Raw genomic sequence first — 24,321 nt, forward strand, 5'->3', positions numbered from 1 at the left:
TTGCCGCAAGATTGAAGTGGAAAAATGGGAGGAAGGGGACGATCACCACAGAGGTCATTTGGTTACTCTGGCGGTGATGATCCGGTTCTCTTGGCGAGGTTCGCCCGTGTGGGCCAGCAAGGGGAATCTATTTTTAACTGAACCTTCTGAACGGCCGGCCACTACTGAGGCAATAGCAACGGGCGGCGTCTACGCTGACATGCCGTCCGTTTGACCGTTGGTAGTCAAAATAATGGCTGACGACGGATGAGTCCCGGTGGGATAGAAAATTCGATGCGATTGTGCATTTGATTGGCGATTTTGGTGACAACTAAACTACAACCCTGGTAATTTGCTAATTAAAATTTGATAGATTGTCATATTTTTTTTAGAAAAATCGAAAAACAAGAAAATAATGAAGGCAACATTATTTTTAACATTTGATCTTATCATCTATAAACAAATAAGATTTTTCGTCTTGCAGTTTTGAGGTTGGACAATGTAAATGGTCCAAGGCCAAAATGTAAACAAACAGCCTGTCCTGCTCCTGTCAGTCGATGTTTACAAAAAAAAACAAATAGAATGGACATTTTGTTTACACTTTGGCTTTGGGCCATTTACTTTGTTATGTATGAACTGTTTACGTTTTATTTCATGCATGCACCTTTACAATATAAAAGTTTGTTCTTGAAGCCCAGTTTTGATCAAAAATTTCATAAATTCCAAAAACAACAATCTCATTTAATCGTTTATTATTCGCGGAACGCAATTCGCACCCGCAGCGCACGGCTTCGTAACACTTTTAAATTAGCAATCATTCCACTCTCACACTTGACACATTCTCCTCTTCTTAAGCCAAGAGGTCGAAAATCCCTTTTTGGCGAGGGTCGCCTTCAAATCATTACGGTTCGGCTTACTCAAATTAAAACTCGCGTTTTTATCGCCCTCGAAAGCTCACACTTTTGCATAAATCTTCTCCATTATAAATTTAGTGGACAATAACTCAGCATTCACAGTAAAAAACTTCTTTTAAAATCAGTCGATACTATGTAAACAACGCATCTTGTTCTCGTCAGAAGATGGTTGGAACAAGCACGTGCAAGGTACACTGACCCCCCGATAATTTGACATCGATTGTTGTCAAACTATCGGGATCCATTATTAGTTTGCCACCCTCTATAAACGGAGCTCACACACTCTACTAAACGGTTATTTTGATAGTTTGGATTAGTGACATGTAAAAAGTGACAGTACGTCTCTTTTTAGTTTGACGTTTTAAAACCGAATTTAAATGTGTCAAACGAAAAAGTGACCAACCACCAGCAGGTTTAGCGTAAACTGTTTGTTTACACTTCGGCCTATTACCATTGTATTGATTTAAATACACTCAAACCCTGATGGTTTGACACCAACTATCAAACGTTTGTTTTATTTGTGTGCGTGAGCGCCGTTAAAAAGTGACAGTTCGTCACTTTTTAGTTTGACTTTGACCAACCAACGGGGTACAAACTAAAAAAGTGTCAAACAAAGAAGTTACCAACCAAATCAACGCTGTCGTGCTATCTTGTCGCAATGCGTAGTGTTTTCCCTTAAATGAGCAAAAAAAAGAGAGCACGCAATGTAAACAATAACAAACACATTTGGTTGACCATTTGGTGAATTTTTCCGAAGTTGCCAGCGTCCCGAGTTATAATTACAAATGTTTACCGTAGTCGGGCATGCACGAGTGTCAAACGCGTTCTTACCTGAAATCCCTTTGGCCAGTTGTCGCACTTACAGCATTCTTCGTGGTGTGTCAAGATAGCACAACAAGGTTTACATTTCATTCATATGGAAAGTGACGACAATGCACAGAGTTTTCTTGGTTTCTATTGAATATCTCAGGATTAAAAGGATTTTTTGGGGATCTGTGAAGGTCACAAGGTAAGGTATTGGCGTTTCAAACTAAATTTATCCCAAAATGCACGACGAAATGTCATTAGACAATAGGTCAAATTACCTGGACACAAAGCGGACAACCGGAACTCTAAAACAACACTAAAACCCCGATGGTTTGACACTTTAAGGTTAGTAAACAATTGTTTTGTCGTTTCTCACTTTTGATAAGAAAATTCCCAAATTATCAAAACAAACGTAAAAAACAATATTTAGAATGACCCTGATGATTTAACAACAATTGGTGACAATTTAATGGGTTCTTAATGTACAGTAAAACCTCGTTAATTCAACAAAAAATGTTGTAAATCAAATTTACCTTTTACCTTTTTTTGTTTTGTTAGAGATCTTCTATTCCTTTTAAACATAACATCGTAATGCAAATTAAGTGTCAAATTCAAATTTTTCCGATCAATTTTCAAACTTTTTTTCTGTGTTAAAATACAAAAATAACGACGGCAGTGTGCCTTCCAATATAAGTAGGTAATAATCGTCACCATTCAACAATGTCTGCCAGTCGTTTTTGTTGTTGTTGTTGTTATTGTTATTTAAGTCTGTATCCGTGTGGAAGCTCAGGCGCGTGCTTTATATGAGTATTTCCAAAATGTCTTCAATAAAGCATGCACATTAAAAATAATCGATTCATTTTCTTTCTTTTTTCAATAATGAAATCAATTCTAAACCTTCTAAAAAATCTTAAAGTTTCTAATCGTGTAAACTGGTGTAAATTTTGTTTTGTTATTTTACTGTGCATCAATCGAGAGAGAATCACCCGGCACCCGAAACTGTCAAACTCGTCGCGACTTGACGATGATGATGAACTGTTACTGCCACTGACAATGATGGCTGGATGACGTGACCCGAACACACACACACACTTCCACCCGCACCTCACTACCCCTCTCTCCTCCCCTTTTCCCCTTTAAGAAATATTTATCGATAATATTGTTTTGCACTTCTTGGTGGCGGGTCTCTTCGCGGCGATGAGTATTGCGCGTTGCGCGCCAGTATTTGTGCGACGCGCGCGCGTGTCATCGCGCGCATGTGGTTGAGCGCGTTCGACAGTTCAATTACATCGCGGCGTCGTCGTCGTCGCAGCTTAAACACACAAAAATTAATTCCTCACCAAGTGGAGAAGAAGGAGAATCGGGGATGCGGAGGGAAGGGTTACGGAAAGGGGGTCAAGAGGGGGGAGGAGGAGGAGGCGAGGTGAATTGACACCGACGACTTTGGCCGGCGACCGGATGTGTGACCGACCACGTCGACCGGTCGGTAGAAAGACAGAGGTCTTCTTCTATACGCGGTCGTCAACGAGGTCGTACCAAGAAAAGTCACAGGGTACACCCAAACGAGGCGGGACGGATGCTCTGACAAGTTTGGCAGTATTTTTGACATCGAATGACTGTAAATCCTTTTCTCCAAGAATTGGGCCGTTGTATTACAACCCTTGGAAAGAAAATAAGAAGAAAAAACGTAAACAAATCGAACGAGAAAAGGCGCACTAAGTATCAAAACATCTGTCATCATTGTCATAATTTGGCATAAACACTAAATGATTTTAATTTTTTTTTTACTAAATGTCAAAGATCTTTCGTTTGCGTGTAACCACGGGTTATGTGCAATACGCGTTCGTGTGTGAATCTCTCTCTCTCTCTCTCTTGAACCAAGAACCAAGAACGGCTCGGAGCAAAACAGGGACAAACACGGAGCAGTGAAGGAACGGGCGGACGGCGGCGCGGCTCAAAGTTCATGAGTCAACAGAATTGAACTCGCGGCGATGACGGACGGACGGTTATGACTGTTGATGAACCCGGGGGCTCAGAAACGTCGAACTGGTTGGTGACTCGGAGATTCCCGGAGCACACACAGCGAACTACTGCGCAAATTTTGCGCGGGTTGGGAATACCGCGGGGATTGACGGTTAGGTATTCTGACAGCTGTGATCCCCTGGGATCACACCCACACGGAAAGAAATTCGTTTGATGAAAACGAAAACATGTGTTTACGAATCTACGATGAATTTGAAAACACTATTTGCGATTTTGGAGATGTCGAAAATGAAAACAGTAGCACTGTTTTCGTCTGTACTCAATGTTTCGGTGACGTCGACAGGAATTCTATCCAGCTCACCAGGTGGGAAGTCCAGCCAAGTGGAATCAACGCCCGGTATGGGACAGTGAAGCTAATAATAATCAGCAATACGAACGAGAGCGCAAAAATTTATAATGGATTGGCACTCTAATGATATCTGATGATGGTGTCCGAGTGAACCTTTCGCGGGCAGGAGCATTCCTGTGCGAGTCAAAATGTCATGTGTTTTCAACCGGATCGCGCGCACGTACGTACGTACACGTTAGTTGGAACTGTGTGTTAGTTGGATCAAGGTATTTATATCGCCACGCCAGTATATATGGTATCGAATGGCTGCGGCCACAGATTGTGAGTAGAATTACAAATCATCAGCTCCCCCCTCAAGAGAGACCTGCGCTACTGCTACGGTGAATTTCAATCGGAAAACAATTCAAGTTTGTCAAGATTTCAAAACGGCTGAATCGAAATGAGTTTCGACTCAAAACCTACGGGAATCTCCCGCTTTAGAACGATCGCGAAAGGTTGCCCCACCACTTCAAACCTAACCTCAATCGGACCGAAACGCCGAGTGAACCACATTTACACGTTCCACGCCGCGGCGGCCAGCGAGGAAGATCATCAAAGTCAGAGATCAGCGCAAAAGGTCGCTTCTGGCAGATTACACAACATTAGCATACATACAAATGCGCGCGGTGGGTAGTTGTGTACACAAATACAGGCGCGTTCTACGCTCAAAGTGCATTCGCAAGAGAGAGAATGCAGCCCACGTACACACATACAAGCACCCTCAACAGAAAAAAAGGGTACACGTGTGTAGTACCTAATGTGAACTATATTTTAAAATGTGCTCTACAACAGTACTAGCTGTTTGGCGTACTAACAAATGAAATCCGACACGTCGGCTCGGTTCGATGTGGAGTACCCACATCATTTCCTGTTGGTGACCTTTCGTGTTACCACCAGCAGCAGTACAGAACGCCGGACGGTAATTGTAAGGGCATCAGCCAACTGTATTGACAGTGAAAAGGGCACAACGCGAGCTGAACTGTGGTGTCACAATATTTAGATAGAGATAGAGTTGGAATAATGAGGTGTTGGGTGAAATGATGATTTGAAGGGTTGATCCACGTTGATTTTCTCCTAATAAAAAATAAACCCAAATGGACAATCAAAAATTATAATTTGGATTGTAATCACAAACATAAACATCTTTTAAGTTTTGCCAAATACACAAAAAGTTGTCAAGTATGATTCTTAGCATATTGGTCGATTTTCTGTTACATTATTGTCATATCGCACTAGACAAAAAGTTTTTATGGGACTTCAGATAATCGGATCATGGAAATGAAATGTATTCTTTTTCTTTTCTTACTTTTAAAATCATATTCGAGTGCTATGAACCCATAGGCAAATTTGAGCTGTTGTTTGCTTATTAAATTACAAAATGTATTTTTTCATATTTCATTACCGCCGTTTTGGTCTCCATCTAGGATTTAAACATTCTAAATTACTTCAGAGCATGTTTGGGGTCATATTGAAGCTTAAAGCTTTTTTCGTGATTCGATTATCTGATATCGAATAGCCTACGGATAATCGAGTCTAAACTGTAGTTTATTCAACAAGTTTCCAATTCCAAATCTAGTTACACGGTAAAGTATTACCAAAATTAAAGATTAAACTCAACCTGAGCTTTTAACGTTTCGTTTTCCTCACCTTAATAAGGAAAGGCTATACAATCACTCGAAAAATTAACTTCTTAATTAGACCTCCAAGAAACACCTTTATGTAAACTTATCAAATCAGACTTAAATTCTAGGCAAATGTTTGTAAGTCCGTGCACCGATAAATGTGCATTCGATTATCACTGGACTGGATGAACCAATTTGGACAGTTTTGGTCTCATTCGATCTGCCTTGGGGTCCCATAATATTATGAAGTTTAGAAAAGTATTTCAAAAGTTATGCTTGAAAAACGATTTTGGTCAAATCCCGGATTGGGATTTTTTAAATATATATGACGTCTTGTTGTGAGCAATCATTTACGAAATCTGTTTTTTTTTTTTGCAATTTTATTTTTTTTGTATTTTTTAATCCGGCTTAAACTTTTTTGGTGTCTTCGGTATGCCTAAAGAAGCCATTTTGCATCATTAGTTTGTCCATATAATTTTCCATACAAATTTGGCAGCTGTCCATACAAAATGCCAACTTTTAAGAAATTTCCAGGACGGGCAAAATATCTTTGACCGAGTTTTTACTTTTTGAATCAATACTGATTTTTCAAAAAATCAGAAGTGGCCGTGGCTTACTGGTCACGGTGTTCGCTTTGTAAGCGAATGGTCCTGGGTTCGATTCCCATCTGCTCCCAACGAGAAAGTATAGGAAATATAAATCTTGAAACTCTGAACATAAACGAAAATCAAAGTCGCTCGAGTCGGGGTTCGAGCCCCCGTCCTTTGGATTGGTAAGCAAAAATGCTAACCACTATGCCTTCGCGACTTAGTGAGCTATGACTGGAATTAGGAATACTGTTACTATCAACTATATACGCGCTGGGTCCTTGTCCATTTGACAAGGGTTCGGAAGTTCTAAATAACGTTTGAATCTGATTGGTCCAAACGTTCTTTAGGGCGGGGCTTGTCGATAAAGCTGAAGTACCTCGCGCTCGGCTAGCCAGCGTAGAAATGGGTCACCGAAGCTCGGCAGAGCTAACACCATCCAAATGCCTATGCGAGTTATTTGCATGTATAGAATGTAGATCTAAAAATACATGGAAATAACTCAATTTGTAAGAAGCGACCGCGTGGTCCCGTTTGGTTGGTTGCACACACACACAGACAATACTGATTTTTCAAAAAATCTAAATATTGGTCGATAAAATTTTTTAAATTAATTTTTTGATGTAAAATCGAATATGCAATCGAAATGTACTTAAGGCCGTTGCAAATTATTTTCAAAGTTTATGTCGCCCAACCCCTTCAAAGTTGGTCTGGAAAATCAGGGGGCAAAAAAAATATTTTTTCGAAAAACTTCAAAATTTTAATGAAAATTAAAGTTTAACCAACTGAAAACCAGTTAAGCTGCATTTTCCCACATTTATAATCATATTTAGAATGTTTGAACTCCTTTGAAAACATTTAAAATTTTCATAAAATACCAATCTACAGTCCCACAAAAAAAAAAATTAGGGAATAAAAATCACGTCAATACCTCGATATTTTCAAAACTAATGATTGGAAAGCAACTGTACGCCTGTAAAAAGCATTTAAAAAAACTTTTTTCATCCAAATGTTGAAACTTAGGCTTGTAATTTCAATTTTTATATGTTTTAGTTAAGTAAAATTTTGATAAAAAGTAACGTTATAAAGTTGTAGCCATTTTTAGGTAACTTTTTTAAAAATATTCGCAGTTATTCATTTTTTTAAATAAGTGGCTTCAACTTATCGCGATCCTTAATTGCTGAGATATTGTCATGCAATGGTTTAAAAATAGGAAATTTGATGTTTTCTAAGTCTCACCCAAAAAACTCACTATTTTATTATTTTATAATCTCAGCAACTAATGGTCCGATTTTCAATGTTTAAATATGAAACATTCGTGAAATTTTCCGATCTTTTTTGTTTTTTTAATCAAGAATTTATTTTTTGTTAATTCAAGACTTTTATTTCAAAAGGGCGTTATATTGAATATTTGGCCATTTTTAAATGTAAGTCTTAATTAAATAAAAATAAAAAAATCCTTCAAAAGATTTTGACTTTTCATACATCATTTTTGTATGGACAGCGGCCAAATTTGTATGGAACATTATATGGACAAACTTGGGCGTACCGAAGGCACCAAAAAAGTTTAAGCCGGATTAAAAATACAAAAAAAACGGATTACCGAAATCTCAGAAAATTGCTCTTGTAAATTTTTAAATACACAGAAAAAAAATGATGGTAATATTCATCAGTAAATGGTGACAGATTTTGTGGCAAAAAATATGATTAATTTTACCCCATAAAATGATGAATTTTCATCAGTTTTTGATGAATATTCATCAGGTTCACATTTTTACACATTTTTTATGTAATATTATACAAATAAATAGGTAATATTCAACCTACCAAATTTTCAACATTCCAAAATTCAACTTTTTTTTTCTGTGTAGGTATTTGAAAGACCTCTCCAAATGAGACCAAAAGGTTGAGGAACAATCCTATCAAAATTTATGAGTACTTTAGAGATATTTTAGTATTTTTATGAGGCCGGATAAATCATGCAACCCGTCATTAGAAAAACCTTTTAAATGAGCTTAAAAAATCGAAAATCTGGTAACCGTATCAAAAGTTATGAGGGCTTTAGTGGTTTTCGTACACTTTTTGGAGGCCGGATCTCAGATATTTTGATGAAAATGATGTCCGGATCAATCATGCTGCCCAACGTTGGATGCGTAATCAAAAGACTTTTTATTGTAGGATGTAAAGTGATTTTCTTAAATAAAAAAATCCAATACAAAACCAATCGTTCCAAATTTTGGGGACTTGAAACAAGAAATTAAAAATTGTGGCTCTGGCGGTGGTTTGTAGGGCCTCGTGGTGCGGTGGTTAGCGGCTTCGGCTGCCGATCCCTTAGTTTTAAATGGGGCGTGGGTTCGATTCTCGCCTTATCCTTCTGGCCTTCTATCGGATGGGGAAGTATAACGTCGGTCCATTTGCGTAAAGGGGTTTTGGGTGACTCACCACACATAACCTTCGAACGCCTAGAAATGAGCAGAAACTTGCAACAGAGGCCACAAAAGACTCGGGAGATAACGTTATTCGAATATTGGATGTTTGTTGACACTCGGAAAACTTAAAACCATAAGTCCAACCTACAATACTTTTAATTTTTTGAATTTCGGAAAGCTGAACAAAAGAAGATAAAACACAAGTTCAAAGTACAGCTATGCACAGGATGAGGACAGGAAGTCGAGATCACGAGGTAACTTTTAACCCGAAAATTGAGGGTTGAAGTGTTACTTCCTTTAAGAACTACTAGCCCAAACTTTGTTCAATTATTGCGTATGTTCAAAGCAAAAAAAATACATTGTTCGAATTCTACACGTGTCACCACGACACCGTTATGACGTAAAGCTGCGCGTCAGCCAGACAGCCGAACCAAGCCCAGCCAGCATTCGAAGAACCAACGAAACCGTAGTAGATAAAACACCAGTAGTGTGATATACTCGTTTCGGGGGTAATCAAAACTCACGAGCCCCGGAGGGTAATTTGTCAAAATGTGGTCAATGTTGCCGAGCTTTGATCAGCGGAGTGAGGTTATGTCAAATTGATCTAGAACTGCTGAACAAGAACAACAACAACAACGATCTGATAACCGCGGTGTCTTCTTGTGACCGACGACGATGTCGCACCGAAGGTACGTGTGTCCACGCGGATGACCATCACCAGGGAGTAGGTACAGAGAGAGGTAGAGGTGGAGCCGGGCGCTGTCCAACTGAGACGTTCGATAAGAGGAATGCACACAGTCCCTGTGTCAGGAGGTGGGGGTGGGAGTGCGAGAAGGTGGGCGGGTGTACGTGAGGTACGTCCTCGTGCACATGAGGTATAACATTACAGCTGCGCACACAGCAAGAGATAAAGTGACCTCGTTATACAAATACACACACACGCCCTCGTTGAGCAGAGTAGTCTACTACTTAGCCCTACGGACGGTCGAGGAGCAGGGGGGGGGGGGTGGGGACTGTCTTTTCTTATCAAATGAAGGGGGGTGAGGGCAACAGGCCGTCGTTGGAGCAATTAATACGGTTGGCATTTGACTCTCCGGTTTGAGGAACACTTGTGCCGCGAGCCGTGAGCGCAGAAGGTACATGCTGAGTAGTGAGACATGTGTGCGCCCGCGCAAGTGACGTGACACCACCGCCGACGCGTCAGACGATGGGCGGAGTGTTTCAGAGTGGTATATTGTCATGAGGAGGAAGCCAGGATTAAAATGGAAGGAGGCACAATTTGATAAAAGTTAGCCTTGTTAAAAGAATCATTCTAAGAATAGATGAAATTGCACTTTTCATAAACATATTGACAAAAAAATACTTAAATGCAGTCCTGAATCGATTATCCGAAGGTCAAGAATAGTTCGAAGAATCGAAACAATATTTTAAGCAAAACAAAGTAAATGGAACAGTTTTGGTTCGATTTTTAAAGTAAAAAAAAACTTTTGATAAATTCTTTATTCTTTTCTATAAAAAATAATTCGGCATTTAAAAAAGAAGAGCAACCTTTTGCAAGGACAACAAACACTTATTATTGACATTATCAAATGTTAAGTTTGTTTACCAAAAGAGTAGAAAAAATAATAAAAAAATCCTTTTTAAACATTGAAAATTAAACCAGCTCAATCCGAGATATCGCGAGATCAAAAATGAGAGCCTTTTAGATAACCATGAAAAAACACATTATTCACAACTTTAAACCACCTTGAGTCAGGGGTATTAGAAAACACCCAAAAAACAAAAACTGAAAATTTAGTTTATTGAACCTTTTCAAAAAAAAAGAACTCCAGATTTATACTATGAGAAGCGGCAACCAACCAACAATGTCAAAAAGAAGCTGTATCTCAGCAACCATCCAACAATATCAACAAATGTAGAAACATTTAGGCTGGTACAAATATTTTTAAAAGTTTTTGTCACCCCCTTCAAAATTGTCCCGAAAAATCAGGGGGCAAAAAAAAAATTTAAAATAAACTTCAAAATTTCAATGAAAATTCAAGTGCAACCAGTTGAAATCAAATTAAAATACATTCTCCTGCGTTTAAAATCATTTTTAGCATGTTTGGGTTTATTGAAAAATCTTAAGATTGTTTGAAAATTTTCGATGCAAAATCTTTTTTTTCGATACAATTTTTGTTTTTGTCAGATCTTAGATTTTTTGAAAACTAATGATTACAAAACAACTGAACTAGTGTAAAATGCATTTTAAAACACTTTTTTCATTTAAATGTGAAGACTATGGCTTGTTATTTAAATTTTTATATTTTTTAATTTTTGCCCCCTCCCCCTTGACCTTGGCCAGGGCCGAGGGACAAAAACTTTTTTAAAGATTTGCATCGGCCTTATGAGCTTTAAAAAAAATACTTATCCTTCATGAATTATTGTGAATTACGATGCACTTTTTCAAAGAATTTGTAAAGGCATTAATGCAAAGTTTATTTTATACATAAAAATCATGCAGACATTTTGCTGATAAATATGTTAGATTTCTTGCTCAAAATCACATTTTTTCGAAAATTCATATCCCCTGTTCAGATTTTGCACACAATCTTAAGCTAGAGCGCAGGGGGTCATTAAAGTGGATTGCTTTGCTTTGCTTTTTGTAAGGCTGGCACAAATTTTATTTTTTAGATAACAGTTTTTGTTTTCCAGGCTTTGCAAATTTCGAGCCAAATTTTCAAAAGTATTGAAACAAAATGTATCCAAAATTGTACTGTCAAAAAGTTCAAAATATTAATAAATTCATAAAAATATCGGTTTTTCTAAAGTGTTCAGTCAGTTTTTGATGTGGGTGATGTGTGATCTATGCGTTTAAAATTTGTAAAAATCTTAAGCATGCCCTTTTGATTGATACAAAAATAAGTATCATTCATTTATTTAGGCAGTTGCAAATATTTGTCAAAGTTCAAAATCCCGAAAAATCAGGGACTATTTTTTCAAAAAAAAAAACTTCAAAATTTCAATGGAAACTGAAGTCTAATCAACTTAAAAACAATTTAAAATGCATTTTCCTGCAATTATAATCATATTTAGCGTGTTTGGACTCGTTTAAACATATTTTAAACTTGTGAATTTGCTACGTATAGTACCGCAAAAAGTTTTTTCCTGCGAAAAAAATGTCATAATTACTTAGACATTTTTTTCAATGATTGCAAAACATCTGGACAGATTTTTGAAATCTCGCTGTGAAAGGGTCAGCTTTTCCTGTCCTTCTGAAGAAACAAACGGTCTACTTTTAACTACCAAAAATAACAGATTTCAAAATCAATACCTTTCAATACCAGTGCTGAAAATTCTTTTTTTTTCAACATTAAAATCGGTGCTGACAAGTTGAACTTTTCAACACTTGTATCGAAAAGTTACATTTTTCAATATTGTTTTGTTTTGAACGGTGAATTTACGTAACACATGAATGTTTGAAAGCAAAGCAATCCACTTTAACGACCCCCGGGTCTTTTGTGGTCTTCGTTACAAGTTTCTGCTCATTTCTAAGCGGTCGAAGGTATGTGTGGTGAGTCACCCAAAACATCTTTTACGCAAATGGACCAACGTTTTACTTCCCCATCCGATAGAAGGCGTAATCAGGCAAATCTCGTCTTAAAAAATGCCACCGTGTCCGACGGGGCTGAACCCAGGCCAGTTGGTGTAAGAGGCTACCACGCTAACAACTAAACCACCGGACCCGGATGTTTGACATAAAAACGCTTTTTCAGAATTGCAAAAAAAAACTCGTCGGAGTTATCCAATTCGGTAAACCTCGTTGCATAAATGTACGACTCGTGCTGAAAAAATCTTGTTTTCGCAACTTTCTGCATAAACAACTATTTGCGTACAAATGGCAAATTTATTTCGTTTAAAATCGATCGTTATTGAAAGTTAATAGACTTAGCTAATCAGATTTCAAAATAAACATACACATAAATCACGAAATCAATTCAATTTGCACATTTTTGATCCGAAACTTGTTAGAAACACAGTGACATTTTGTTAATGTAACTTTTGAACACACAATCTAGCAGCTAACTTTTTTTAAATGATGCATAGACGTTGTGTGGTCTACCTTAGTACATATTTTAAAAATATATATCTGATAACAAGCTTTTCCGATTGAGTATTAATTCAAATATCAATATTAATTCTATCAATGAAATTTGAACCTTCTTAATTTATGACGACGAAGTATCCAGTTTAGATAAAATTGATAATACTTCGTCTGGTTTACTGTTTGAATAGATCGTTTGAAAAAAAAGGTTATTCTGCATAATTTCTGTAACCTTGTTTTGTTTACATCTTTTTAGTATTCCTCACTAAAAATTTCGACAGGACGAAAATTAGATGTATTTTAACGATGTTTTTTCCATAACCATCACATAACATTGCTTTCTGCGATAAATTAAAAATCCAAGCCATGTAAATACCTTCCATAATTACTTGTCCCGCGTCGTACATCCGTTGATGATAACAAGCACGTAAAAAAATCCAATCTTTTCCTCCGCGTTCTACAACTGAACACTCTTCACACTGAAAGCCGTCGGCGTCGCTACATCACACACACCTGACCCGACGTCGTCTACCTCTTTCCGTCCGTCCGTCAAACTGACCGGATATTGTCACTGCATCAGCAGCACACTCACTTTGTCACACTAGGCAATTCCAGCTGTACCACCGGTATTGTACCACAGCACTCTACTGCTGGTTCGGCTTGCTCAACGAACAAAAAAAAACTCCACCGAGCACAGCGATGTAACATTTAAACTTATAAATGGTTTGACATTTCGAGTGACTTAAGTCAAAATGTCACAGCAGCGCAGTGTTGTCTTCTTCGGGGTTTCGGAACAGCAATATTGCGCGCGGCGCTCTCACACTAATCCACACACTAATACAGAACTTCGAGCTCACCGAGCAGTTGTTGTTCACTATTTGTTTTCTTCTCCGGGGACTCTTTTTTTCCGTCGTCGTCGTCGTTCACCTCAAATGTACACACAACACAGAGGAGCGTTCTACATCACACTCTCTCGCGCCGTCCGCAAGAACCGCCTTAATCCGTGTATTCGTTACGACGCAGCAATAATTGTCATTATAAATATGTTTCAACTCGCGTAAATAGTGGGCAACGCTCACCACTTAGCGCTTCCCTTATCGGTGACACCTACACCACCTGAACGAACACTGAGCGGTACCACAAAGGTCACTGTGTGCACGTGGGCGTTCGGATGTGACCTCCAAAGAGGCGAGGTCCCTCCAAGAAGAAGTGTGACCACCCACACGAACCCGGCTTGAGACTCGATGATTAATCACTTCTTGATCGCAAGCGCGAGCCACTGACCCCCCGATCATTCAGCTGTTCTTTGACTTTGTTCACCAGAACTCGACCACGACAGCGTTTCCTGAACGGCGATAACCCGTGAACGCATAAACGCCACTGTTCACTGTTCCGTCTATTGTTCCACTCGACTACTCTCACGCACGAACGCACGACGTACGCACGTGGCGGTTCTGTTCTCCCGAACTCCGAGCTCTCCGGTTCTGTTCTTGCACTGTGCCGTACTGTGTTCCGTTGTGCCGTTGTTGTTGTGCTGCTGCGCACACCACAACCTACGAAAGCTGACTGATTCACTTGATTCGGTGAAAATGCTAAAACAACAATGTTTTTCTTATTCCTGCTGTGCCTCGGCGCGAGTTCTCTTCCTGGGACACTCGTCCAAAAACTCTCTCGCTCTCGCACGATTCTCTCAATATCACTTAACTCTCCCTCTCTCTCAGCAGCGAACACCACACTTTCAAGCGCTGATGTTGTGGTTGAGAAGGTGACTTGTGCTGATCTTTGTGGTCAGGTCGCGCGGGTCGATCGTGTCGAGGCAACTTGTTTCCTGTGTACCGTATAGAAGGTACTCTCTCTCTCTCCTACACACACTAGAATGTGGTTAAGAACGCGGAATTACGGAGAGTGAGAGCAGGGATCCGCGGTACGGAATCGTTGACGACGCGTGGAAGTTATGTGGTTGGTGGAACGCGTGGTTCTGGATGGTGGAAGGAGCTATCCCCTCAAGAGGATATGAAACTTTTACTTTTATTTTGGTGGACTGGTGAAATTTTGAAAGATGCACTTGAACTGAACTTCAAAAATGGTGGAATATCAAGCGTCTCCATGATATCTTCTCATAGAATGGAGAAACATGGCGCCTCAACAAGTTTGCTAGCTGGAATGAGCTTATAGGCGTAATTACACAAAAATAAAATACTGTTATATACCTACACAGTTAAAATATTCCTGTTACCAGGGATAGAATAAGCGCACAAAAATCTTCGTTTGCGAACTCTATTCACCCGCGAAAGGGAGAGGAGTAGAGGGTGACGAGCGGGATTTCTTGGGAAATCATGCATTTTTGAACCTCTCGATTTCCGGGACATTTGAACGAGACTCCCGGGAAATTTTAATTTTATTAATATCGATGCTAAATTATATCAACTAATCAGAAAAACATTTGAAGATTTGAAATTGTTTAGAACATTGGATGTTCAATGTAAGATGTTCAAGTTTGAATGAACGAATGCTTCTTTTATCTTCTTTTTCAGAAAGTGTAAATTTTAACTTATCAAAAATTCCAATAACTATAATTGAGAGAATTTGAAATAATGTGGACCTTAAAATTTACCTAAAAGCATACTTAGCAGTTAGACCCAAGGAAGGAAGTCTAATGATTTTTTAAATATTTTTTTATTATTCATTATTTCTAAGAGGGAAAAGCCTTTTCAAGATAAGTATAATTTCCATATCCTCTTTCAAGCATAGCATACTTTATAATCTAGTTTTTTTAATTCTTATTTATTATGTTTCGCTGTATCAAGCTAATTTCCTTTTTTGATGTCAATAAGTCATTTTGTGTTTCGCGTCATTAAATTATATTTTGAAGAAAAAAAACTCTGGCAATCTTTGTAAAGTTAAGGTCCACTAAATGTGAACATTTGGGTTTTCCTGATTACTATTTCTTCAATGAATATTTACAGTTTTTAAGGTCAACAAGAAAAAAATATAACTCTAAGTTGTTGTTTTAAGTTGCTTTTTATCATATTGCAAAAATCCCGATACTGGAATACTGGGAAATTATATATTAGCTATTTTTTACTTCACAAAAACCTAACAACAATTTCAAACAAGTTGTATTTGCAGATTCAGAAAAAAAATGTAAAATTGTAGATCATAGTTCCCAAAAATAATGAGGCTTTTAATTAACGTTTCATTGAATAAGTATGAATAAATCGTAACTGAATTCATTGAAAAGAAACATATTTATAACTTTTCTTTATACATTATTGGCATTATAGGCATAGTAAAAAACACTCGGGTCCCGGGAAATTTCCAAATTCAACTCTTGATTCCCGGGAAATTGAAAATCTCGAGAATCGTCACCCAAAAAGTAAAAAAAAAACGCTCGCGAACTTCTGGCAGAAATTAAACTGTTGAAGATTTTTTGTTAAAATTAATTGTTTCGTCTTGTTTACACACATTGACCGTCTACAAACAGTGACAGGTCATTCTTCGACGTGTGACGTTACGTTACGTCGTGCTTTCTTGTCGCACCCGCCATTTTGACGTTCCGAGAAAAAAGCGTTTTAATGTTTGACCTTGAATAAACAAAAACGAGAGCACGCAATGCAAACAATAACAAACACATTTTGTTGACCATTTGGTGCTTCTTTGGGCGTAAAAATATGGTGTATCCATAAACTTTTTTGAAATCTAAAACATTTTTGGGACCTTTGGTATGCCCAAAGAAGCCAATTGGCATCATTAGTTTGTCCATATAATTTTCCATACAAATTTGGCAGCTGTCCATACAAAAATGATGTATGAAAATTGAAAAATCTGTATCTTTTGAAGGAATTTTTTGATCTATTTGGTGTCTTCGACAAAGTTGTAGGTATTGATAAGGACTACACTGAAAAAAAATATGCGCGGTATTTTTTTTGAGATTTTTATTTTCACTTTATGTCACTAAAACTTGATTTGTAAAAAACATTATTTTTCTGATCATTTTTAGGGGACATTAAATGCCACCTTTTCAGAAATTTCCAGAACGGGCAAAAAATCTATGAACGAGTTATGAATTTTTGAATGAATACAGAAATCGAAATGTTGGTCGCAAATATTTTCAACTTCATTTTTCGATGTAAAATCGCATTTGCAATCAAAAAGTACTTTAGTGAAATTTTGATAAAATGCACCGTTTTCAAGTTATTGCCATTTTGAGGTATTTTTTTCTGAAAATAGTCGCAGTTGTTAATTTTTTAAGATTAACCCATATTTGCCAACAGTCGAAAGTTTTTTTTAAATGCTGAGAAAAGTCTATTGCCATGCAATGATTGCAGGAAAATTGATTAAGTCTCACCCAAACAACCCCCTTTTTTTAATGTCGATATCTCAGCAACTAATGGTCCGGTTTTTAATGTTAAAATAGGAAACATTCGTAAAATTTTCCGATTTTTTTTTAAACAATATTTTTATTTTTTTTAATCAAGACTAGCATCTCAAAAGTGCCAAATATTCAATTTTACGTGCAAAACGCAAAAAAAAACCTAATGTCAAATTGCAAACCTGATTTTCAAAAAAATTATAATTACAGTTATGCACCTATTAAAAATTGGCAAAATTAAAATTGATTCATGAAAATATTTGCTTTCTTAATATGTTTGTTTGTTGTCCCATTCTTTTACAAAACAACAATACTGAACATGATTATATGTACTCATAAATAGGTATTGTAAGATGCATTCTAAACAGTTATGTTTTAATTGAAATGTCAAGTTAAGTTGCAAATTTTTGGTTGCCTCTTGATTTTTAGTGAAATTTTGTAGATAGATAGATAAATTTAGATCGGTAAACCATCTGTCAAAATGAATAAAATTTTACCGACAATCGGTAGTAAGATGGACAATAATGAACTTTATTAAAAAAAATTCGGTAAGTTTACACCGAATTTGGTAGTTCTCGGTTTACCAAACTCAACAGTTGTAAAATCGGTTTAAAAAACTCTAGGTGTGTATATATGGTGTTTCTAGAAACTGTAAGAATTGATATGATAATTCAAGAAAATAATAACAGTCAATCAATTCAACCGACTTTTCATTAACTCTTTTTCATATAAAGTTAAATTCTCATAAACTGTAATTTAAATTTCAGTTAAAAAATAAGTAAATTATGGAATTAAAAAATTCCACAGACTAAAATAAAGATCGCGTAATCGTGAACAAAGTTCATGCCATCGGGATTTAGGATGCAATGTGTTCAACTTTCATGGTGCAAAATTTAAAAATTCACATTTAAAACATTTTTTTTGGTTCCGAGGGCATGAACTTTGTTCACATTTACGTGAACTCATTGTTTGCGTGCATGTTTAGGGTTTTGTTTATCCATTCCTAAAAAAAATATCGCTACAATTTTTATTACTATTCTTCATTTAGCCTTTATTTTTCAAGTGACGATAGCTCAGCAGCTATCAGTCCAATCTTTAATTATGAAAACTTAGTGAAATTCTTCTTACATTGCCAAAGATTAAAAGTCTTTTCAAAACATTAGGTTTAATTATGAAAACTTGAAGATATTTTAATTAAAAAAAAATGCGAATACAACATCATTCATCTCCAACAATAACACCTCCCATTCTCAGCTCCAATCAACAGTTTCGCTATGACTCTTACTCACCGTTGACTTCGTATTTTTCAAACTTCACACACTCACAATTTCTCGCGCTGTTCATTCACACTGTTGAAGTTCCACGGCTTCGTGCCCTCTCATTCGCGTTCATCACCTTCTAATACCGCGCAGAACTTCCTACAGCTATAACAAATTCGAGAGAGCGAGAGATGGAGCAAAAGGTCACAACCGCAGTGATCATCAGGCCTGTCTATGTGGGTTTAGAAGAGAGCCGGGTTGATCTTTGGCCGCGGACTCTACGGCTATCAGTGACCAACTCTCTCTACTACCAATGCGCGGTTTGGAACATGTGTGGTGGCTGAGACTTTGGTATCAATGAAATTGTACACACAAGAGATAAAGAAGAGAGGAACTTCTTTGAAGAGCAGACAAAATTCTCTGTGAAAGATCCTCTCACAGCAGGAACCACAATCAGAACGTGAACGATCATGCCCACCGGAATCTCTGCTGAACGTACGTGGGCCTGAATAATGCGGCCCCATGACCCTTGCCACCCCGGCCCAGACCTGTGGCACTTGGCTCTCCTGCTCCTGCTTCGACGACGACGTCGGTGACCTTTTGCTTTGTTCGCACACACTCAGATTTGGTGTTTCTGAACGTAGAGCTCTGAACACCACTGTACGTATTCCGTTGTCGTCTTCGTCGAGGAAGGAATGGGTGTTGATCAATTTGTACAATTAGTTCATAATTAGCTGTGAACGTGAACTAAAGATTAGGGTCCATAGGTAAGGCGGAGTGATCTTCTCAATGGATCCTCGAGAACGATCAAGTGGTCCAATTGTTGAGTGATCTGGCATTAGTTGCGTTGTACAGCAACAATGACCAGGAGTTCTACACTACTTCATTCAGCGGAGATTAACATCAACATCCGAAACATACCTACTCTTGCGCTTTTTGTTGGGGGAAGGATGGTTAAGCGTTAGTTCCAGGGTAATTTGACAACTATTGTGTTTCAGTCCGAACTGATTTCATGGAAAAAAATTTCAAACCTGATTTTTAAAATACCCAACCAAAAAGCTTTTTACATCATTACAAAAGTTGAGGTAAAATTTGTCGAAATCCTTATTTTGTGAAAAAATTGAATGAAAATTAAAGATTTAAAGTAAACCGTTAAACGGTATGACATTTAAAGAATTTTAATTTAAATATAGTCCAGACTACATTACACTGACCTAACAAAATTGACAAAAATGACTGCGCAGGCTCAACTCGAGGGGAAGCTTGATGTTTAGGGTCCCCACAATCACGTGCACTTTGAATTTTTCAAAATATTTAGACAGGGCCGAATGGTTTTTCATCAAAGTTTGTATGGAGAATTAGTGCTGTTCGCTACTCCCACATATTGCATGCAATTTTTTGGTTGTATGCAACAGCGACGAACCACCCTAATTCTCCATACAAACTATTTTTGAAAAATTCAAAGTGCACACGATTCTGGCGCCCTAAACTGCATGCTTCCCCTCGATTTGAGCCAGCGCAGAAATTTCACTTCGGATAATCGAAACTTTGAATAATCGAATCACGAAAAATACATTTATTTTCGTTGGCTAATTTTTGACTGTCGAGTAAAGGTATGACCCTAAACTACGCTAAAATGATTTAGAAGAGCAATTCTCTCAGATTTCGGTCATTCGATTTTTTTGTATTTTTAAATCCGACTGAAACTTTTTTGGTGTCTTCGGCATGCCCAAAGAAGCCATTTTGCATCATACAAAAATGATTTATGAAAATTCAAAAATCTGTATCTTTTGAAAGAATTTTTTGATCGATTTGGTGTCTTTGGCAAAGTTGTAGATATGGATAAGAAATACACTGAAAAAAATTATGCACGGTAAAAAAAATTGTGATTATTTATTTAACTTTTTGTCGATAAAACTTGATTTGTAAAAAACACTATTTTCTTTAATTTTTAGATATGTTTAAGAGGACATCAAATGCCAACTTTTCAGAAATTTCCAGGTTGTGCAAAAAATCTTTGACCGAGTTATAAATTTTTAATGTAATATCGATATCGATGTAATATCAAATTTGCAATCAAAAAGTAATCAAGTAAAACTTTGATAAAGTGCACCGTTTTCAAGTTAAATCCATTTTTAGGTAACTTGTTTGAAAATAGTCGCAGTTTTTCATTTTTTTAAATTAGTGCACATGTTTGCCCCCCAATATTTTTTTCGAAAAGTTCGGAAAATTTCAGGAATGTTTCATATTTTAACATTGTAAACCGGACCATTAGTTGCTGAGATATCGACGTTAGAAAATGGTGTGTTGATTGGGTAGGACTTAGAAAACATCAATTTTCCTGTTTTTAGCAACTAAGGGTGGTATCAACAATGTTCAAAAAACAAAATATAGAGAATTTTCTCAGCTTTCAAAAATATTTTTTTCAAAAGTGGACAAACATGTACACTATTTTTAAAAAAAATGGAAAACTGCGACTATTTTCAAAAAAGTTACCTAAAAATGGCTATAACTTGAAAACGGTGCACTTCATGAAAATTTCACTACAGTCCTTTTTGATTGCAAATTTGATTTTACATCGAAAAATGAAGTTGAAAAATTTTTGCGACCAATATTTTGATTTTTAAAAAAAAATAAGTATTGCTTAAAAAATTCATAACTCGGTCAAAGATTTTTTGCCTGAAATTTTTTGAAAAGTTGGCATTTGATGTCCTCTAAAACATATCAAAAAATAAAAAAAAAATAAAGATAGTGTTTCTTTGCAAATCTTATTTAAGTGACAAAAAGATAAATCAAAAATCACCAAACATTTTTACCGTGTATCATTTTTTTCAGTCTGGTCCATATCCATACCTACAACTTTGCCGAAGACACCAAATCGATCAAAAAATTCCTTCAAAAGATACAGATTTTTTAACGTTTATGTGCATTTTTATTAAATTATGTTCATTTCAATCTCAAAGAAAATAATTATATGAAAAAATATATAAATAAAAGTTGAGGTTCAATTTGACGAAATAGATGTTTTGTGAATAAAAATGGTGGGTCTCGTGGCGCAGGGGTAGCGGCTTCGGCTGCCGATCCCGATGATGCTATGAGACGCGGGTTCGATTCCCGCCTTATCCACTGAGCTTCTATCGGATGGTGAAGTAAAACGTCGGTCCCGGTTTCTCCTGTCTCGTCAGAGGCGCTGGAGCAGAAATCCCACGTTAGAGGAAGGCCATGCCCCGGGGGGCGTAGTGCCAATAGTTTCGTTTTTTTTCGTGAATAAAAATTGTTTGAATATTAATGATTTTCTTTAGAGTGAACCGGATTGACATTTATAGAATTTGAGTTTGAATATGTTTCAAACGATGTAAAATCGATTGTAAACTTTTTTGCATTTTATTTAAAATATTTGAAAGAAAATTAATAAATAAGATTGTAAATATTTGCCCCCCCCCCCTTTTTTGAAAATTAGTTAAAATGTTTATGAAATTCCGATGTGCAGCACCGCAAAAACGTTTCTTCTCGCAAAAAAATGTTTGTCATTACTTAGATATTTTGGAAACTAATGGTTGCAAAACAACTGGATAAATGTATGGTTCATTAAAAACAACTTTTTTCATTGAAATGTTAAACCAATTCCATGGGCAACAATTGACACATTTCATCCGATCGATTTTTTTCCGGGTGTGTTTATACCAAACTAATTTTGTGCTCTTTTTTAAGTTTTTGCTTGCGAAATCCCGAATTAAATTCTTCCACGGTTCCACACGGGCTCTCCCCTCGTGTGTCACTTGTGGTGTGTCTCTTTCTCGAAAAGTTCTTAAATTTGCACTCTCAGCGATTTCTACAACTCTATAGGCACACAAACACACAAGCCGAGATTCGTTCGCAAAGTGTCTGACGTCGGGTCGGTTCTTGCGCGCCGAGCACGATCGCGACATTTAGCTCGATGGGGCACGCGAGTGAAGAAGTGAGGGAGGGTAGACGATCATAAGTAGGGAAAAGGGGGAGGGGGGGAGACAAATATTTTCAAACATGAACTTTTGGGGCAAATGTTAGTGACTTTTGGGATTGAATGAAATAACAGCAAACGAACGAACGAACGTTCGATAGAATGTCTCGGGACTGGCTTGGTTGGTGATGATGGCGTGTGGTTGTAGAGGTGATTCGTCATTTCGGGAATAATGTAGGAGTAAAGGTTGAAGATTATTTTCTGTGGGTTATTGTTGGCAAATTAATACCTTTTTAACAGTAACTTTAAAAATGTATTTCCCATCGTTTATTTCTCAATTTGTATTCAATTTTGATTCATCCTCGGCCATCTTCTGGCTAAATTGGATAAACAGGTCAAAATAATTGAAAAAAATATATCTAGAATAGAAAGAAAATAACGATAAGTGATTCAGATCTTTTCTGTATAATGTATCTCACATTTCCACCACTCAATTTTAGTGTTCCATTGTTTTCCATTTAAGCCGGAATTTTCAATCCACAATATCTTGGAAACTCTTCAACTGAAAATTCATTATTTTATTATTTTATAATATCTATTTATTGTAATTTCTGCAAAAAGAAGCAGGTTTATATGTGAGCATCCTAGTGCCTTTTCTTGCCAAAGGAAAATTCGAATCGTTCATTTATCTGACAAGGTAAATAGAGTTGAATAAATACGACGAGTGCTGAAAAAATCGAGTTTCGGAACGAGTTACAGACAGAAAAAATAATAAATTCCGAAAAATACCCTTTTGAACAGGCCAGAAATCAACCGTCCATGTGTTTAGTCGATTCACCGTTCAAATCAAAACTATGAAGGTAGTGTATCGTCACAAACTGGATCTTATCATGGCACCTTAGGGAGGCAACCTATGGAATGTTAACATTAACATTAAGTTGAGAATGAAAGCCATTTTTAGGTAATATTAAATATTAATAGTATTGAATATTTCTGGAGTTTTTTTTTGAAAAGGTCCAATAAACCAAATTTCCAGTTTTTGCTTTTTGAGTGTTTTTGAAACCGCCTTGAGTCAGGGGTATTACCACTGAATCCGCTTTGTAAATGCCGGCCCCGATACTCTTCAAGGGTGTTCCCTTCAGGAACTGGGAAAGATTTACTTTACTTTTTTTTTACAAACTTTATTAAAAGTTGCAGGTGAAGCCTAATTTTATTTGTTTTTTTTTTTTTTTACTTTTTATATAATTTTATATAATTAGAGCAATTCTCTACGAAATCGGACCTTTTATAGAATTTTAATTTTTGTATTTTTTTTAAACCGACTGAAACTTTTTTGGTGCCTTCGGTATGCCCAAAGAAGCCATTTTGCATCATTAGTTTGTCCATATAATTTTCCATACAAATTTGGCAGTTGTCTATTCAAAAACGATGTATGAAATTTCAAAAATTTGTATCTTTTGAAGGAATATTTTGATCGATTTGATGCCTTCGGCAAAGTTGGATACGGACTACACTGCAAAAAAAATGATACACGGTAAAAAAAATGGTGATTTTTTATTTAACTTGTTCTCACTAAAACTTGATTTGCAAAAAAAAACACTATTTTTATTTTTTTTTTATTTTTTGATATGTTTTAGAGGACATCAAATGCCAACTTTTCAGAAATTTCTAGGTTGTGCAAAAAATCTTTGACCGAGTTATGAATTTTTGAATCAATACAGAAATCGAAATATTGGTCGCAAATATGTTTCAACTTCATTATTTAATGTAAAATCGAATTTGCAATCAAAAAGTACTCTAGTGAAATTTCGATAAAGTGCACCGTTTTCAAATAAAGCAATTTTCAGGTAACTTTTTTGAAAATAGTTGCAGTTTTACATTTTTAAAATTAGTGCACGTGTTTGCCCACTTTTGAAAAATATATTGTTGAAGAGCTGAGAAAATTCTCTATATTCCG

The 24,321-nt window shown here is 36.7% G+C and overlaps 2 protein-coding genes across 2 annotated transcripts in view; one reads left to right on the plus strand and one right to left on the minus strand.

The window, feature by feature from the left end:
* Positions 1-14,378, minus strand: part of LOC6031856 (homeobox protein 5) — a 180,600-nt gene extending 166,222 nt beyond the window's left edge. The window contains exon 1 of the mRNA XM_038258286.1: positions 13,170-14,378. The gene's annotated coding sequence lies outside the window, so the exon portion shown is untranslated. The remainder of the gene's footprint in view (positions 1-13,169) is intronic.
* LOC119768016 overlaps positions 4,285-24,321 on the plus strand; it is a 54,783-nt gene continuing 34,746 nt past the window's right edge. The window contains exon 1 of the mRNA XM_038258287.1: positions 4,285-4,353. Coding sequence (XP_038114215.1) covers positions 4,335-4,353 — 19 coding nt within the window. The 5' untranslated portion in view covers positions 4,285-4,334. The remainder of the gene's footprint in view (positions 4,354-24,321) is intronic.

This window comes from Culex quinquefasciatus, chromosome 2 (genome assembly GCF_015732765.1).
Source record: "Culex quinquefasciatus strain JHB chromosome 2, VPISU_Cqui_1.0_pri_paternal, whole genome shotgun sequence".
Taxonomy (NCBI): domain Eukaryota; kingdom Metazoa; phylum Arthropoda; class Insecta; order Diptera; family Culicidae; genus Culex; species Culex quinquefasciatus.